Source organism: Marmota marmota, unplaced genomic scaffold (genome assembly GCF_001458135.2).
Source record: "Marmota marmota marmota unplaced genomic scaffold, marMar, whole genome shotgun sequence".
In the NCBI taxonomy this organism is placed as follows: Eukaryota; Metazoa; Chordata; class Mammalia; order Rodentia; family Sciuridae; genus Marmota; species Marmota marmota.
This window is the reverse complement of record NW_026000241.1, coordinates 7,569,643-7,588,391: the sequence shown is the minus strand read 5'-3', so window position 1 is coordinate 7,588,391 and position 18,749 is coordinate 7,569,643. Positions and strand designations below refer to the sequence as shown.

The window sequence follows — 18,749 nt, the reverse complement described above, 5'->3', positions numbered from 1 at the left end:
CCTGACCTCAGCTGGGTGGGGCTGCTGTAACCCCAGCTAAGGAAGTCCAGGGCGGCCTCTTTTGCTGCCGCCTGTCCTAGGCGCTCCCCCGCCAAGGCCCCTCCCTACCCACTGCAGCTCCAGGGCTCGGGCCAGGCACAGCTGGCTGAGGAGGCCAGGCCAGGGCGGCAGCTGCTACCGTGCTCAGCGGTCAGGGCCTCAAAGGCTCTGACGGCTCCAGAGTGACTCCGCACACACGTGTCACAGACACATCTGCTGGGGCACACGTGCCTGTTCCAGGTATGCCCCGGCCACATGTGGCCATGTGTGCCTCTGACATGTCCTGTCTGAACTGGTAGCCCCAACCTCTGTCCTTCAGTCCCCAGAGCTTGACATCATGAGTTGGAAATAAAGCATTTTTAATTGAGCACCTGCCCCAACCCCACCAAAGGGATTTCCAAGCACCAAACATGAGAATTGTTAATCTGCCCCCATCCCCAGAGCTTCCCCTGGAAAGGGGCCACAAGAAGCCCCTTCCTCACTTTCACTGGGTCCAGCCTGGATCCCCCACTGACATCCACAACAAGCCCCCTGGGCTTTATTTCAATAAATAATCCCAGAACAAAGCTTGGGGTGGGGGATCTTATAAAGCTCAGCAACAGGCAGAGAGGGCTTCTCGCCAAAGGGCAGACTATCTGAAATCAAGGTCAACACACATGTGAAAGTCAGAAACCGCTTTTGAGCAGGGAACAGTTTCTGCAGGCCTCAGTCTGGTGACTGGCTCTCGGGAGGCTGGCTCCAACCCCTGTCAGAGCAAGCTTCACCTCAGGTCACACCGCGAAAACTGCCCACCTGCCTGACACTTCCACTGTTGGACACGCCTAGTTTTTTTCTTAACTCTAAATTCTGGTGGGGAGGGGAATGAGACCCCAAAAACCTGGAAAGGGGGCCTCTGGGGAAGAAGTGGGGTGAGAAGTCTCAGAACAAGGAGTCCAAAGCAAGGCAAGGAAGTGAGGTCGTGGGACAAGGTCACTGGCCCCTTTGGGTGCTGAAGGAACTGGTAGCCCTGCTCTGTGGCCTGGCTGCCTGACCCATCTCCCTGCGGATGTCACCAAGCGCTGCCGCTGGGGACTCCAGCAGCCTCTGGAAAAGGTTGGGCCGGGCTGGTGGTTCCCTGCACTGGAAGGTGATCGCTGTGCCGGCATCAGCCTTCATCTCCCTGGAAAAGCCATCAGAGGAGCCATCGAAGCAGCGGCCAATGGCGATCTCCTTAGCCAGCCTCGGGCTCTGGTCAGTGACGGTGTAGATGCCATAGTTGTGACCAAGAGGGTCCAGGGGGGCTAGCATGGAAAAGGCAGCCTGGTCCTCGGAGGGCACGGGTGGGGGGTGCCGAGCCAGGTAATCCTGGAGAAGCCCATTAACCTCCACCAGGCGGCAGCTGCCCTGGGGCGTGACAGTGACCAGCGTCCTGTCCACCTGACGCTGGTCAAACAGCATCCCACTGCACTTGAACTCCACGCAGGCCGCAGAGATGCCGGGTCGCTCAGGGTCTCGGACACTGCGGGCATCTCGCAGCCCGTAGAGCTGGCCCTGGGTGTGCGGGTGGCTCCCCCCTGCGTTGTGGGCGCGGACCATGTACTCCTGCGGGCCTTGGATCTTCACCTTGAGGAAGCAGGCCCGGAATTCCTGTGGATTAGGCCACCAGGACAGGAGATCGCCGGTCCAGGAGGCTGGCGTGCCTTCCCGGAAGGGGACCACATTGTACTCGTACTTGTCGGCCTCCACTCGCGAGAAACGAAAGTGACTGGCGTTCACCGGAGCCTCCTGGCACTCCCGCAGGCTGCGCCACGGGTACACGGGGCCGTTGGCCTCGGAGGGGACGCCGGGTCTGGGTTTTGCGAGATTGATGTGGAAGCCGTTGCGTTTGAGCGCCGGGTCGTCGTGGTCCGTCCGGCGGTAACCCAGCCTGTCCAGGTAGGGCTGCGTGACGCCCACTGCCGCCGCGCGCGGGCGAGGCCGGGAAGGCGCCGGCTCCAGCTCCTCGCCCCCCAGGGTGGCCGTGATAAAGGCTGTGTAAGCGTCGGGGCTGTCGGCGTCGCAGAAGGCGGGGAGACAGGCGCCATTGGGGCCGGTGACCACGCTGTCGAAGCGACCCCACGCGCGGGGGTTGGCGGAGAAGCCCGGGGCGGGCTCCAGGTTCACCAGCGTGACCACCACGCCCTCCACCTGCTCGCTGGGGGTGAACTTGTCGTTGACGTAGGCGCGCACCTTCACGAAGCAGCGGCGGCGCTCGGGCACGTCCAGGTTGAACAGGCGCCGCTCGCGGATCTCAGTGTTGCCCACCAGGAAGACGCGCTCCTCCCTGCGGACCCGGGCGGCCGAGGAGCCCTCGCGTTTGAAGCCGCTCTCCTCCTCCCACAAGCCGTTCTCGGGGTTCAGGGACCACAGCTTGAGGGCCTCCGTGTGGCCGGCCATGTGGATCTGGTCTGCGGCCACACGCACCGCCACAGGCCCAGTGTGCAGCTGCTCCGTGGAGCCCGGCGCGCGGAGGTCCACGGAGAACATGCCGTAGGTGCGCAGCGGGGCCAGCTCACCATCACTGTCCACGAAGCGCAGATCACTGGGGGCTGCAGCCGCCGAAGTGAGATCTCTGGGGTCCACGAACGTTACCCGGGCCTCCACCGTCCCAGTGTACGGTTTGCCATCTGCGTGGCGGAAGGATCCCGGTGGCAGGACCAGCTCCCCCAAGGGCGCCTCTTCCATATCCCCGAGCGGGATCGTGTTGCTCTGGCTGGCATCTAAGATGACTGGAGCTTTCTTCCGCATGGCCTTGACCTCGTGATACACGCCAGCACCTCGAGGGTCAAAAGGCAAGACCCGGACAGTATCCATGAACTCACCACTGGGGTCCACGAAAGTCACCACCAGCCGTTCAGTGGAGGGCGGCACTTCGATTGTGAAGTCGCCCTGGTAGGAGGTGAAGCCAATGGGTTCCTGGCCCAGCAGGATCCTGGCGAAGCGCAGGGGCTTTCCGGAGTCTGCGGTTACCACCCGGCCCCGGACCAGTCCCCGAGGAGGCAGACACTTCTGGCAGCCACACTCGGCCACCACCTTCACTGGGAGGACGTAGCTGGAGCAGTGTATCTCTCTGCTCTCTAGGCGGCGCACCGAGCAGCAGCGGGAGCCAGGGTCCCCACACCGGGGACTTGAGCCTGCAGAGCTGGGGCAGCGGGTGTCCGGACAGAGGCCTACATCCAGGTACGCAGGGCCGCTGCCTGGCTGGCTACAGTCATCCGGGAGCTTGATGAGGTGTTCTTGGGGTCGGGGGTCGCAGGCTGGCTGGCCTGGAGCTGGGGAACCCGAAATCGGCCAGGTCAAGGCAAGAGGCTAAGGTTTGTGGAGGCCACAGCTGGAGGCTACATTTGGAGTGAAGGGCTCAACCCAGGAGTGGGACACAAGCCTAAGGTGAGGACTGCGATTTGAGGGTCAGCCTGAGACCAGGATTAACCCAAGGTTGGTGTTTAGTTGGGGGCCAGGGTAGGACTCAATAAAGTCAGAGATCATTTGGATTTGGGGTTTCAATTGGGGTTGAGGCTTAGCTAGAGTAGGGGCTTGGTTCACTGGCTGGGCTTGCTCCCACCTAGGCCCAGGATGCTCACCAAGCACGATGAGCTGGGCAGCGCCAGAGCGCACAGCTCCGGCCTCATTCCACGCCTTGCAATGGTAGATACCAGCCTGGTCTGGGCGCAGCCCTCGAAGCTCCAAGTGGGCCCCATACCCATGTTCTCGCCTGTCCAGCAGGGTCCCATTGTGAAACCTGGGTGGTAGGTGGACAACACCATGGGGACACTTGGGGTGAGGTGAAACTGTCCCCAGGAAGCAGGTCAGGGAGCCGCAGAGGGGTTGCCCCGGGGTCAGCCTCCTTGCTGGGGAGATGGGTTTGCTTAATTTCCATGGTAGCCTCTCTGCCATCTATTTGCTTCCTGGGCAAAGCTTCCTCAACTCTCCAGATGGGAAACCGAGGCCAGCATCCACTTCTAGAATGTCTTTGAGGTACCACATAATCATGGGAAATCCCATCCAACCCCAGAGCAGGACTAGAGCTACCTGAGCTTGGGCCAGAGACTCACCACAAGTATTTCTTGGGCATAGGGGTTCCTGAGGCTTTGCAGCAAAAGGTTACATTCTGGCCAGCCTCTCGCACTCTGGACTCAGGGTGCTTCACCAGGTAGGGCTTTCCTGGGGGCAAATGTGGCAAAGATCAGGACCCTGACCCACCACAGCTTCTCCCAGGGACCCTTCCCAAAAACAAAGCCCCCATACATTCCCTTCTCCCAGAGATTGACCTGCCTATACCTTCCCCAACAACTGTGTCACATCTTAATTCTTTCCCCCGGACTTCAAGTGCTCAGTGTGACCTAGAATAACTTTCCCAGTCCCTCAGTCCCCTTATGCTCTCTGTTGTGAAGGTACTTACGTAACTTATCAAGGACAATGGTGACCACAGCGAGGTTGGTGCCATTGGCCTGGGCCCGAGCCACACCTACAGAGAAGCCATCCATCTGGGCACTGACATTGGCCTGGTTACTGGCACAGAATCCAGGCACCCGGAAGGTTCCTTGGGTATCACTGGTGGCTATAGTGCCAGGTCGGGCTCTCAGGGACACCCTGGCTCCTGACAATGGTCGCCCAGATGGTGTAACCACCAAACCCAGAAGGATGTGGTCAGGGCACCTGCAGAAGTCAGGGCTGCACCCTGGGGGGACACAAGGAGACAGCAGGGGCAGAGGCTTCCACACTCCCTCCTGTGGTCGTGGGGCTTTCCACTTACTCTATAGCCACACCTGGAGATTCCCCTGCCCCACATTATGCCCATCAGAGGTCACCATGGCTTGGCTTAAATTAGCCCCTAGTGTGAGGGGGAGATGGAACTGAGCCCACAGGGCTAGGTCAGGGAAAGGGAATTGGGATCTAGAGAGATTGGAAAGATGTCCTGAAGGAGGGGACAGAAAAGTTGACTCTCAAGGACGGAGAGGCCCCTTCCAGCAGGAGAAAACATATCTAAGCAGGGGCTGTCTTGGGGAGACAACATCTCTCCCCTTCCAAACCTACGGCTTCTCCATAAAATGGAAAATTCCACTGGAAACTTCAGGGCAGAGGCTCTGAAAGGGCAGAGCCAGGCAGGGTGGGGTGGGGACCCCACCATTGGCCACTGTGTGCCCCCACCCTGCGGCAGGCTCCTCCAGAGCAGTCCAGACGGTGTTTGTGGAGCCCAGGACCAAGCGGAATTTCCAGTCGCCTCCTGGCTGGCCCAGTGTCTGGCCCTGGGAGGGCCTAGGCACCATGTCTGCCAGGGTGTGAGCGCGTGTCTGCGTGGGCGTGGGCGTGGGCGTGGGGGGCGGGTGGAGGCTGTATATGCCACTCAGGAGCACCCCAAGTACAAGAAGCAACATTGGTCTGCCCGTGGGGATATCTGTACATTGGGCCATACACACAGGGAAAGTGACCCCTTAGCTCTGCCTGTGTCTGCTTGACACAAGCCCTGTGGCAGTCACCAGTGCTCCTTGGGCCCTGGAAGGAGAAGTTTCCACCTAGCCTGTGTTGGGGCCCTCGGTGCATGGTCGCTGCATCCCGGCTTCCTCCTCCTAAACCCTTCTCTCTAGTCCTTCAACTAGTTCCCCACCAAGCACGTCCCTCAACAGGCCCCGTCCCAACCTCTTTCCCTGACCCCGACCCTAACCGGACCCCCACGAAAAGACCACTACTCCATACCCGCCTTCCTACCTGGGCACGAAGGCCGCACACATTTTTGCGCCTCCAGGGAACGCCCTGGACACGCATCCTCAGCCGGGCCTGCGCAGCTGCGGTGGCGCAAGCGACGGCCCGGCCCACAGCTCCTAGAGCAGGGACTCCACGGACCCCACGCGCCCCAGGCGACCTCTGTGGAGAGCAAAGAGGAAGGTCAGACAGCTGCCCTTCCCAGGAACCGCGCCTCGCCTCGCCTGGTGACAATGTGGGGGCCAAAGGCCACCACCACTACACACCCACCCACACTATATGCATTCTAGGGTGGGCACTCCTGCCTACGGTCCCCATCAGTGCTGGTCTGGCACGCCCTTTGAGGGCATTTATCCCTTTCGGATAAAGTCTCTGAGGTTAGCCCCGCTATTTCCTGTTCCTGAATACCTTTGGGGCTCAAGACACCTACAGAGCACGACAATTACAAATAAGCAAATGAGGGAAGGAAATGTGTTTCTCATGGTAAGGACAGGGGGATGATCTGCGGTGCTTCCTACCTGGGAACAACTGCTCCTAAGCCCCTCCCCTCACTAGTCCCCTCCTGGCCGTAGGGGTGCTCCTGGCCAGGGTGCAGCGACCTTCCTTGCTGTCTAGCCCGGTCCACACAGCCCCTTCCTCAGCACATTCTGATCCCACCCACCTACGGTTGCCAGCTCCACCTACTTCAGGCCCCGCCCCACCCTGGGCCCCGCCCTCACCGAGCGGGCAGCGGAAGCGCACGTGGTAGTTGGAACAGCGGCGGCCGCGCGGCTGCTCGCGGTTGAGGCACCAGAAGCCGCGCGTGGGATTCAAGTGCACGCGCTCGCCGACCGCGGACGGCAGGGCCCAGTCGGTGGTGCGCGCCTCCAGCGCCAGCGGCCTCTGGCACACACGGGCAGGTCCGTAGTAGAAGCGAATGGCCGCCAAGCTCTCGAAGTCGCCGTCTCCTCCAGGATGGTCCACGTTGAACCAGGACGTCCACTCGCTTGCCTCTGCGAGCACCGCACGCTCTGAGATCCGGGTCGCAGCCTGTCGGCCCCCGTCAGTCGTACAAGGGCCTGACCTGCTGCTGGGCTCCCTTCACCCATTCTCCAGCCCGCCCACGACCGCGACCAGATTCAGGACCTTGTAAAGAACGATTGACCTCCACTTGCCCAGCCCCAGTGCTTGAGCTGGCCCATCTGGGCACGCTGAGATCTTGCTGCTGTTTGACCAGTCTCTTACTTAGACGGTAATTTAGGTCCCTTGGGACATCACTTCCAGGACCTGCTATGTCTAGGCACCAGGATGGTTCTGGAGCTTTCACTTAGTTTGCGTCCCCTCCTTTCATGACCCCACTAGCCCGAGTTCATGTAAGTCCGCAGCAGAGAGGGGACTCCAAACCAAGCTGACTCACCTTCCCAGTCCTCCAGGGCTGGTGAGGGCTGGCCAGGGTGCAGCGACCTTCCTTGCAGACCCCATGCAATTCCTGTGGGCTCCTCCACGGGGGTGGCATCTGGAAGAGTTGGGGAAAGGAAGGACCGTGATGGGGACCACTGTGACCCCCTCCCCTTGTGCAAGAGGGAGGCGGTGATCATTCTCATTTTACACGGTAGAAAACTGAGGCTCTGATAGGCCAGAAGCCAACCCTAGCCCTGTGGACTACAGCACACCCTCCTGCAAGAACCTCTCCATCACCAGCCCCAGACTCCTGCAGCGCTGTCCCTTTCTCTGGTCCAGCTTCAACTCCATATGAGCTGGGGAGTCTGTCCCACTCTGCTCCCCCATGCTCAGATCACCCCTTGTGTGTGCTAAGCAGCCACAAGTTTAGTCAAGTTCATTTGACTGTGACTCTATTCTCTTGTATGTATTCACTTTCATCAGGTCAATTAAAAGTTCCTCCCTCGGTCTACCCTTTCCATCCTTTTACTTGGGGCCCAATCTGTCCTTGGAATCCACCTTGTCTTCTCTGATCTTAAGAACATAACCTAGGGGCTGGGGATGTGGCTCAAGCGGTAGCATGCTCGCCTGGCATGCATGCGGCCCGGGTTCGATCCTCAGCACCACATACAAAGATGTTGTGTCCGCCAATAACTAAAAAATAAATATTAAAATTCAAAAAAAAAAAAAAAAAGAACATAACCTAGTCAGGGTGACAACCTAAGACAAGTCCCTTCCTCCTTGGAGCCTCAATCTCCTCTGAGAAATGGGCCCATCACCAGCCCCCATGGCAGGACATTCCAGAGATGGGGATTGTTTCTTTGGGTGGTGCGGGTGTGTGCAAGGGAGGAAATGTTTCTGACCCTTTGGTCTAGGAAAGGAGACCTGGTGATTCAGGGTCCAAAAACTGGGGCTGGGTGGGTCAGGCACCCCACCGTCTCTGGAAACCAAAAAAACCTAAGGTTCACATCCACACTCCTGGCAAGTCCACTGTGCCTTCCTTCCAGGAGGGCAGGGAATAAGAGATCCTCTCCCCCCCACCACCCCGATGGTCCAGAGCTCCGTTTCCCCATCGCCCCCACTCCAAGGCTGGCAAAGGGGGCTTAAGCCCTGGGGAGGCACGTAGGTGCCTTGTTCTTTTTCCTAATGTAGCTGCACGCAAACCTGGCTGTCAAGTCTCCGGGAGCCTAGGGCTGGGGGCGTCTCACCTCGGGCATCCGCCAGGTGCTCTACGGCGACACAGAGACAGAGCAGTGGTAGCAGTGACGCCATCTCTAGGTCCGAGCCTCCGAGGGAGGGTCGGGGCTCCGCGGTGAGCTCCGATCCGACTCAGGCGGGTCTGGCGGCCGCTGGGATTCAACATAGGGGCGGGACACAACGCAAGCCCCGCCCCTTGCAGGCAGCGATTAATGCAGGCCAGGCCACGCCCCCGGACCTGTGTGACTGCGGCTCAAGTAACCACTTCTGCGTCTTCCCACCACTTTGCCTTCTCCCTCAGGCCGGCGTGTGTTAGTTTCCTCGTCGCTGGCTGGACCTCCTTCCCACCCTTTATCCTCCAAGTTGGGTCCCAAGCTGCCTGCGCCAAATACCACTTGGAATCGAACCTGAAGCTCCCCGGACCTACGTGTTTTAGGCGGCTGGAAGTCCTCCACCACGTCTAACTTCGATCCTATCCGTTTCAGGCTACCCTGAGCGTCTGGGAGTCCTAACCCTGAACCCACCCTCCATTTTTCGGGTTGGAGCTTTTTGGGGAAGGCGGCGGGAAGTTCCACACTACAGCTCCCCTCCAGATCTCCCGCCGTTGGGCCTCCCCACGGGACAGGTGGGAAGACCCTCCTCGATCTGCCCCACCCCCTACCCTTGTGGCGACCCGGCGCACAGAGGAGGCGGAGCGAGGTGGTGGTGGGAGATCTGTTTATTGGTGCAGGCCCAGGAGGCGCGGGCGCGGTGGCCGGTCAGAGGGCCGCGACGCAGTCGGTGCCTGTGTAACCCGGCAGGCGCAGGGCGAACTTGCGGCGCACGTCGTCGGGCACGAACCGGCCGGCCACGAAGTGGTGGCGCCCTGAGAAGCGGCCGGCGCAGCGCTTGGGCGCTGCGAGCGACACCAGCACATCTGGCCGCAGGCCGTCTTCAGCGTCGCCGCCGGTCTCCGCGTCCCAGCCTAAGGGAGGAGGGGGCGAGCAGGGAGGATCCGGAGCTGGAAGGGTCGTCCGCCCTCAGACTAGAATCCTGTCCTTGTCTCCCCTCCCCCGCCACCGAGCCTCTGCCCTCAGGCCGCAGTCTCGCTCCCCCCACACCTGCTTCCTCTGCAGACCCAGCTTCTCTCTCTGACACGTGGGTCTTGGTCAACCTGCCCACCCATAGAACCGAGCCTCCACCCTCAGACCAGTCTCTCTCCTTGAGGTGTTTCCTGCCCGCCTCGGACCAGAGCCTTTGCCCCCACACTTTTTTGGTCCTGCTGCCATTCTACTATTCCTCCACCCTCCTCCACCCACCCTCTACCTTCAGACTGCATCATTTCCACCTGCCGTCCTTTCCCAATTATCCCTGTGCCTCTGCCTTGGGACCTGGTTGGTACCTATCTGCATATCTGCCTCCCCACAATCCTGAGACTCTGGACTACAGCCTCTTCCCACCCAGACCTCCAGCCAGACACCAGCGTGGGTCTCCACCCTCAGGCAAGCCTCCCCCATCAGACCTTTCTCCTTGCCCAGTTTCTTGTCTCCAGCAGAACACACCCATCTCCCCACCAGACTTGAACATTCATCCTTCCCACTCCGACTTGAACACTCCTCCCCTGATCTAAGATCTCTGCCTTTGCCCTCACACTAGATCCTGTTATTTGACTTGGCAAGGCTACAGCCTCTGTCTTTTTTTCTTCTGTGCTGGGGATTGAATGCAGGGCTTTGCTCTGTGAGGCAAGCGCTCTATTACTGAGCGACATGCCCAACCCAGCCACCATCTTGTCATCTCTTGAATGAGCATCCACCTTCAGTCTAGAGGCCTTGCCTTCTCTCTTGCCTCTGACCTGAATCCAGGGCCACTAACTAGAAGTCCCTGGTTCCTCCCTCTGACTATAATGCTTCCTTCTCTGACCCTAGCCTCCACTGGCAGACTAAAGGCCCCTAACATCACTTTGACCTATCAGAGCCAATCTCTCTGTCCTAGGCTACCTGTTCAAACAGGAGCCTGCAGCCCAGATGGCCCCCTTCCTCCCTCAGCCCCCCCTCCTCTGTGCACCGGGCTGGGATGGCTCTGGAATCCTGAAAGCCAGAGGACATCCCCCAGAGTCCAGCCACCCCCATGGAGGGTCCTGCGGCCAGCGGCTGTTTATTCTGTCTGCCTGTCGCCTAATGGTTCCAACAGGCATGGGGCGGCGGCCAGGGCAGGCGTGGCTTTGCTGGGTGAGCTCACGTCTACCCAGGCAACTGGGCCAGGGGTGGGCAGCGGGCACACGGGGCTGGGCACGGGGGGAGGAGGGGATCCAAGGTCACCTGGGGTGGCACACTTCATCCTCTCCATCATTGGGATGGGTGTGACCCTTGGCCTCAGCCAGAGACCACACAGCATCCACTCTGGGGAAACTGAGGCTCAGATTGGGCATGCAAGCTGGGGCCACCAGGAGCCAGAGTACAGGGGCCTCCACCCAAGCCCCCCGGGTCCCACTGTGCCCACTTTGCTCAGCATGCCTGAGGGAATGTCCAGGCTCACGAGGGGGATGGACAGCAGCTTTAGTGTGGCCAGTGCACGGGTGCAGGGGCCCCCGACCTCGCTTGGCTCCACACCAGGACCCAGCACAGCGTCCACTACCAGCCCATAGGCGTCATTAATGAGCTGCACCTGGGAAGAGAGGTGAGTTCAGGGGTGGCCCTGGGGCCCCATCCTCCACCTCTGCCCACACTGGTCACCCAGTGCTGACCTCTGTAGGCAAGTAGGAGAGGAAGGGGATATCCATCTTCTCGCACTGTGTGGTGAGGTCCTGGTGCAGCAGGTCCAGTGAGCGTGTGGGGTAGAAGATGGTAGGTTCGTACTCCTGGAGGGGGGACAAGGGGTCAACACTGGGGGTCCTCTCAGGTATCCACATCAGACCTCACCTCGGGCAAGTATGGCATATTCTGAAACTTGTCCTGCGACCAAGTTCCTTGGGGACTCTTTTCAAGAGAAGGAAGCAATTTCTGCAGGGTGAAGGTGGGGTGACCTTGGGAGGCCAAGGGGTTCCTTGCTACTCACAAACACCCGCAGGTGCCGGGCACAGACCAGCCCCACTGCCCCGTTCTGCTCCGGGCCACACACCACCAACACTGTCCTCTGCTTCCTGGAGAGAGCAGGCAAAGGGAACACCTGGCAGGGGACACAGCGAAGCAAGACACTCGTGATTCCTCTTTGTACAAGTGGGGAAACTGATGCTGGGAGTAGGGGAGGGTCAGGGCTGGGGCCTGAAGGCAACAGGATTCAACAGAAGGAGGTGTTCTGCTGGGAAGCGGGCCTCCAGCTCCGCCCAAGGCCTGCGCCCCAGCGCCCAAAGGCAGTGCGGTTTGTTTTTTCCTTGCCCCAGTCACAGACATTCCTCCACCTTTTTCCACCGCAGTGGCTGCCCTTCCCCCCGCCCATGTTTCCAGGGCTAAGCTCCTCCTGGAGGCCCCAGAGTGGGGGAGAAGGGGAGAAGGAGGGGGACTTCTCAACCCCTGCCTGCCTTGATAACTCTCTCCATCTTTCTCTGTGTCTCTCAGACTGTCTCTGTCTCTACTCATCTCTTTCCTTTGAGTCTTTCTGTCTTTCACTTTCTTTTTTTTTTTTAATATTTATTTTTTAGTTTTAGGTGAACACAATATTTTATTTTATTTTTATGTGGTGTTGAGAATCGAACCCAGTGCCTCATGCATGCCAGGCAGGCACACTACCACTTGAGCCACATCCCCAGCCCGCTGTCTTTCACTTTCTGTGTATCTCCCCTCTGTGCCTGTCTTCCCCTTTCTGTGTTTGTCTCTCTGTATCTCTCAGATCCTGTGTCCTTGTCCGACTCTTTCCCTCAGGTGCCCCCATGTCTATCTGTCGGTGTGTGCATCTCTTTCTTCTTCCTTATTTATTTTTTTTTTAGTTACAGATGAACACAATTTCCTTATTTATTTATTTTTATGTGAGGCTGAGGATCGAATCCAGTGCCTCATGCATGCAAGGCAAGTGCTCCACCACTGAGCGACAGCCCCAGCCCAGCATCTCTTTCTTTTTAACAGTTGCTAAGGGCCCTGGTGTCTGATTCCCAGCCTTGCTCTGATTCTCTGTGGCCCGGCCCCTTCTCTCCCAGCCTCAGTTTTGCCTCTATCAAATGCAATCAACAGCCAGGTGGTGCTGCATATTTGTAACCCCAGCTACTGACCGAGGCAGGAGGATGGCAAGTTCAAGGCCAGCCTCAGCAACTTAGTGAGACCCTGTCTCAAAATAAAATAAAAAGGTCTGGGGATATAGTTTAGTAGTAGAGCACTTGCCTAGCATGTGAAAGTCCCTGGGTTCCACCCCAGCACTGGAAAAAACAAAAGACACAAAGAAAGACAACAAACAATGGCACTGGCCTGAAAGGCACATGGAGTATCTGGGCCAGGCTCCAGGGGCCTATGCAGTCTAAGCTCTGACTGCACAGGGGAGATTATTCTCTTCCCCGAGGTCTCAGTGTGATCTCGACCCATCATGACAGTGCTATGACTTCCACCATTCTGGGCTGAGCCCAAGTCTGGAGGGTGAGGACATCCTTCTGGCTAGGACTAAGGGACTTTGGAAGAATGAAGGACTTCCAGTGCAAAAAACGGAACAGTCTGGTCACCAAGCACAAGGCGTTTATTGCACGGGGTGTCTTTTCATGGCTTTCATCCTCATTGATTTCCTTCTCCCTTGGATACTTCACCCAGGATATTTCATTTGGAAAAACATGTAAGTAAAACAACAAAAGTTCCATCAACATAAAGATACTGAGTTTTTAAGAAAAGTATCCAGGGGCTGGGGGTGTGGCTCAAGCGGTAGCATGCTCGCCTGGCATGCGTGCGGCCCAGGTTCGATCCTCAGCACCACATACAAACAAAGATGTTGTGTCTGCCAAAAACTATTCTCTCTCTCTCTCTCAAAAAGAAAAAGAAAAAAAAAAAAAGAAAAGTATCCAGTGGTAAGAAAAAGATGAAGAAGAAAAACAGGAAGGAAAAAGGGGAGGGGGGAGGGGTAGAGTTGGGAGGAGTAGAAGGAGGGAGGGAAACTGCCAGACCCTGGCTTTGTTGTGGAGCCCTTCCCCAAGGCATTTGCATTTATGGACTGATTTGTCAGGAGGATTCGTTACTCCTTTTTGGAAGAAGCTGAGGCCCAGCTTGGTGGGCCACACAGCAAGCACCCAGTACCTTTATTGCTTTCTCTCTCCTGTCATCTTGTAATGAATTCCAGCTCTTTTTCCAACCCTTGGGCAGGCACTGGCCTGCCTCTGGGCCTCAGTTTCCCTATCATCAGCACGGGGTTGTTTGGGGTGCTCAAGTTGTAGGAGGGTGGCATTTCCCACGTTCACAGAAGCAGGCAGTTAAGATATGCAGTAGTTCCCAGGGTCTGCACCTCAAGAGCCCCGCACCATCCAAGAAATAGCCTCCACGTCTCTGGGAACCCTTGCCTCTGCCCTGACCGTCTCTGCCGCCAAACCCAGCCAGAGGCCCCCAACTGTGGCAGGAGGAACTCAGACAGTGATGGAGAGTGAAGGACTTTGACGGTGGAGATGGATTGACTTAAGGCAGTGAGAATCACTGAGCAAGCTCCAAGATGTTGTTGGAGTGGGTGGAGTGGACTGGGGACACCCTAAGTCTCAGGTCTTTTCTGGCCTGGAACAGGGCTGTTTCCCCGTCTCAATGTTGGGATGGAGTAGCCTCAAGCAAAGAGAGGATTCTTTAAGTCTGGACCATCCTGGTCACAGGGTTAATGTGCTAGACCTTAGCTCTGCTGGATCAGGTTGGGGTCAGTCAAGAGGTCAGGCAGTCGGGGGTCAAGTACCTTGGTCACAGCCACGGCACTAGCATGCCCGCACAACTCCACTAGCTGCTGCCGCCCAAAGCGATAATCCTCCAGCAGCTCCCGCTCCAGGGCAGCTGCCTCCGCCGTGCTGGGGGTCAGAAAATGGGGAGAGAAGCTCAGAGACACAAAGAAACACAATAGACCCATAGAAACTCAGATGGAGCCAGAAATGTTCCACAAATGTTAAGGGGTATGTCCCCTATCCTCCAGTAGCTTCTGCAGCTCTGAATTGCAGATCCTCCCTCATCCTCAGTTGCCCCGGGTGAATAGCAACCATTAGGAAGTTGGAGACAATTTTGAGGAGCGCACCCTCTGGTGGTCGAAGGGGTGCATGGCAGCCAATGGTGGTTCTGTTGCCGCCAAACCCAGCCAGAGGCCCCCAACTATGGCAGGAGGAACTCAGTGATGGAGAGCGAAGGACTTTGATGGGGGAGATGGATTGACTTCAGGCAGTGAGAATCACTGAGCAAGCTCCAAGATGTTGGAGTGGGTGGAGTGGACTGGGGACACCTGAGGAAGGTCGGTTTTGAAGGCTGCTGAGGAATTTGATGGCTCACTCCAGGAGGTGAATGTGGGACATGTGGTTTTATTTTTATTTTTTTTAATATTTTTTCCCTTAGTTGTTGATAGATCTTTTATTTATACGTGGTGCTGAGAATCGAACCCAGTGCCTCACACATGCAAAGCAAGTAGGCTACTGTTGAACCACAGTCCTAGCCCAAGGGACAAGTGATTTTATAAGACCCTTTGGTGACCCTCTTCAGGGACAATGATAAAATTTAAGTATATGTGGCCAAAGAGATGGGACCACCTGGCTTGGAGTGAAGCTCTGTCACCCACTTTGCTGAGTGACTGCTGGGGTCCATCTCCACTCTTGGCAAACTTGAAGGCAGAGGGACTTTATAATTTATGGGGTCCTGTGCAAAATGAAAACAGGGTGTCCTTGTTTGAAAAATTATTAGGAATGGTAGGTGTTGAAGCTGAGCATTGTGACACATGCCTGTAATTACAGTGACTCAGGAGGCTGAGTCAGGAGGATCAAAAGTTCAAGGCCAGTCTCAGCAATTTAGCATGGCTCTATGTAGAAATAAAAAGGGCTGAGGGAGGGGGCATCTGTTGACCTAGCTGTGTGTGGTGACTCACACTTATAATCCCAGGGGCTTGGGAGGCTGAAGCAGGAGGATTTCGAGTTCAAAGCCAGCCTCAGCAAAAGCAAGATACTAAGCAATTCAGTGAGACCCTGTCTATAAATAAAATACAAAATGGGGCTGGGAATGGGGCTCATGGTCAAGTGCCCCTGAGTTCAATCCCCAGTACCTAAATAAATAAAGTGTTGAGTTCTTCTAAGTGCAGAGACCAACCCAGCCCTTGCTTAGGGGTTTCCAAGGAGCACAGGCTTGGTGGCTGGGGAGAGGGAGAGCTGACATAGAAGATGTTCCTCACTCCAGGATCAGGGGTTAGTCCACAGAGCAGGGACTAAAACTTGATGCCAGCATCCCCCAAGTAAGCCCCCTTCCCTTCCTGCTGGGGATCAGCAATACCCCCCCATTCACCATGGTCGGCAGAATGTGGAAGGGCAGAAAGGATGGCGGTGGGAAGGGGCTCCCTGGAGGAGGTGTGGAGTATGGTGGGAGGTAATCCAGGTAGCAAGAACAGCAAGGGCCAAGGGCCAAGGCTTTGTGGTGGGAACAAGTCTAGCATGCTTGAGAGCAGAAGCAGAGTGAGAACAAAGAAAGGGAGGGAGGGGAAAGGCAGGCAGGGACTCAATGCCTGAGAAATGTGGTCAGGAAGACACTTCAGAGGGTCTGTGAGGATGAGGAGATGAAGACTCAGGTAAGGGAAGTCTTGTATCTGGGCTGATACAGAGAGAAGTTAAGGGCCCGGGCTGGGGTTGTGGCTCAGTGTTAAGAGTGCTTGCCTAGCATGTGTGAGGCACTGGGTTCAGTTCTCAGCACCACATATAAATATCCATTGACAACTAAAGAAAAAAATTTTTAAAAGTTAAGGATCGGCAGGGAAAAGGTACCAGATGAGCAGGTGGTCCAGCTCCTAGGTAAGCACATCCGAGATGGTGTGTTCAAGTCCAGGTTGAGGACTCTGGCAGGTTGGGAACATGGCTCATTCTCCCATCTTTTTTTTTTTTTTTTTTATACCAGGAATTGAACCCAGGGGCACTTGACCACTGAGCTACATCTCCAGCCCTTTTTTGTATTTTATTTTGAGACAGGGTCTCACTGAATTGCTTAGAGCCTCCCTAAGTTGCTGAGGCTGGCTTTAAACTCATGATCCTTCTGCTTCAGCCTCCCAAGCTGAGGAGGGATTACAGGTGTGTGCCACTGTGCCTGGCTCCCCCATCTTCATCTTGTGACAACTCCAGCTGCTGCCCCAATAGATCAGGGAAGGAAGTAGAGGATGGAGGGAACACCCATTTCTCCTTTCCTTCTGTCCCAAAGTTTGGATTTCTGGCAGTCACCTGGGACTTTTCTTCCTACCTGGACTAGAGTGTTAATGGGGTAGGAATCTTGGGATGGGGGACAGTAGCAGTTCTGCAAGGTAAGCATGAGATTAGAGCTCAGTGGGAGGGAGGAATCCGGGCCAGTCATCTGCTAATGAGGGATTCAGAAGGGCTCAGTGTGAGGAACTCTTTTGCTTCCTCAGCCTCAGTCCCCAGACAGGGGCTGCAACCTTCGATTTCCTTGCCAGACCCAGAAGGGCTGAAATGAACTGAATCCAAAGGGAACTGGGCCTGACATTCCCAAAAAGCTTCCAGGAAGAGCAAGAAGCCCTTAGGCCAAGGTACCCCTACTGGTACCCTAGCTCTCTGGGATTCATCTGCTTCTCTCCACCCTCACACCTCTGCTATTAATACTTACCTGGCCTTCTGCATACAGCAGTCTCATGCCCCCTTGAACTCTTCTTCAGCACCAGCTGCAGGGACTTTGAATGCTTGAACACCAGATCACATCACCTCCATCATAAAACCTGTCTATGGATCTCCAGTGCTCAGAGAATATTCAAATTTCTCATGGTGCCTACAAGCACCGTGTTACGCCTCCAACCTATTGCCTCTATTCTCCCATGTTCCACCCACTCCAAGGAGCCCCATCTCTTCTCAGTTTGAGACCCCCACAGCAGGTGAAGCCACAGCTCCAGCTCCTCCAACTCACTTCTGAATCTGGATATCAGTCCGTCTCTGGACAATATCTGCCCTGAGCAGAGGCACAGGGTGGACAGTGGGCCAAGGGCTGCTGAATCTGGTTCACAGCAAGGTGTAATACTCCACCTGGAGTCCTACATCACAAGGTTCAGAGGACACAGATCTTGACCAGCCCCAGGGCAAATGGCCTATGCATTCAAATTCTCAAAATCTGCACTGGCCTTGGCTCAGGGAGCAAATTCCCTCCCCAAGCCTTGGTTTCCTCCTCTGGACAAGAAAGCCCGGTGGGTGGATCACCAAGATGTGCAAGAACCTGTGAGCTCAAGTCAGTTCTTCCAAGCTGGGGAATCGGATCCTGGGACTCCATGGTCCCTGACAGAGGGTCAGAGAAGGAAAGCCCTGGTTAGGCTGGGGTTGGCAGAGTGACTAGAGGTGCTGATGAATAATTCATGAGGGGAAGGCCTGCCTCGGATGCAGTTTCCCTGGCAACACAGCTTCGGAGGCGTCAGAAGCACAGGCAGGCTGTCTTTCCAGTCAGATGCGGGATGGGCCTCTGGTCCTCCGGCTGCAACCCAGCCATATCCCTGCGTCCAGTCCTTCATCCCTGTTGTTTCTGCGTCTATCTCCACCGCCCCCATCCCGGCCTCACTCCTGCCTTCAGTACCAGGGACTCCCCATTGTAGCCTTATCCCTTTCTCTGATGTCACTGACCTGTTTGGACCATACTTTTGCCTCAGTTCCACCCATTCTCGCCCCGGCCATGCCCATCGCCATTCCCTCTCCCTGGCTGACCTGAGGAAACTCCGCTCCTCAGGCGTCTCCGCCGGGTCTGGACCCACCGCACTGCTCATGGCCAAGGTGTGCGGGTGTGCGCAGCGCGGTCTCTTGGTCGCCACTGTCTTTTAAGCACATCCCTGGCGAGAGAGTCCACCCCCTCCCTCGCCCCTCCAACACACCCGCCAATCAGGAGGCGCCGCGAAGGCGCTGCGCGTGACTATTGGTCAGAGCAGGCATGACTTAACCCTTCTGTGTCAGAAGGGGAGCCTCTGAGCTGAGCCAGAGGATGTTCAGGCTGGGATAGTGGCAAGTAAACTAAGTCTGGAGAGGCTGTGGGATCCTGGGCTGGACAAGGGCACTCCCCACCCACTGGTGAGCGCCCCCCCGCGAAGACGGGAGGACGACTCAAACCTGACTCGGGGCTCACAGACAAGAAGGGCAGGGGCTGCTGACAGGGTTTCAGCGGGTGCAGGAAAGCTTAGCAGAAGACAGGTGGATCTGGGGACATCCCTGGGTATGTACAGAGGTTATCAAGGGTCACATCTGCAGAATTCCCCATGCCACGTGATCCGGTGGTGCCACCCGCCCCCCTTCCCCCCTACAT

At 56.8% G+C, this 18,749-nt stretch overlaps 2 protein-coding genes across 6 annotated transcripts; both read right to left on the bottom strand.

Moving 5' to 3' along the window:
- Nucleotides 1–355: 355 nt before the first annotated feature.
- On the bottom strand, nucleotides 356–8,519 carry Cilp2 (cartilage intermediate layer protein 2). The gene is made up of 8 exons (XM_015489316.2): nucleotides 8,385–8,519; nucleotides 7,154–7,252; nucleotides 6,477–6,749; nucleotides 5,764–5,919; nucleotides 4,457–4,735; nucleotides 4,110–4,218; nucleotides 3,639–3,796; nucleotides 356–3,329 (listed from the first exon to the last, which is right to left on the bottom strand). Exons 1-8 carry the CDS (start codon nucleotides 8,446–8,448, stop codon nucleotides 1,009–1,011), a joined length of 3,459 nt encoding a protein of 1,152 aa, XP_015344802.1. The 5' UTR covers nucleotides 8,449–8,519; the 3' UTR covers nucleotides 356–1,008.
- A 554-nt stretch (nucleotides 8,520–9,073) lies between these two features.
- On the bottom strand, nucleotides 9,074–18,504 carry Yjefn3 (YjeF N-terminal domain containing 3). 5 transcript variants are annotated; one of them, XM_048794869.1, is made up of 6 exons: nucleotides 18,161–18,502; nucleotides 14,191–14,299; nucleotides 11,407–11,517; nucleotides 11,096–11,155; nucleotides 10,852–11,016; nucleotides 9,074–9,337 (listed from the first exon to the last, which is right to left on the bottom strand). In XM_048794869.1, exons 1-6 carry the CDS (start codon nucleotides 18,217–18,219, stop codon nucleotides 9,092–9,094), a joined length of 750 nt encoding a protein of 249 aa, XP_048650826.1. In that variant the 5' UTR covers nucleotides 18,220–18,502; the 3' UTR covers nucleotides 9,074–9,091. The 5 variants fall into 5 exon arrangements, with proteins under 5 accessions (XP_048650826.1, XP_015344801.1, XP_048650825.1 ...); XM_015489315.2 differs by having other exon boundaries at nucleotides 10,866–11,016; nucleotides 11,096–11,209; nucleotides 18,161–18,490; XM_048794868.1 differs by lacking the exon at nucleotides 18,161–18,502 and adding an exon at nucleotides 17,085–18,104 and having other exon boundaries at nucleotides 11,096–11,209.
- Between the last annotated feature and the right edge of the window lie 245 nt (nucleotides 18,505–18,749).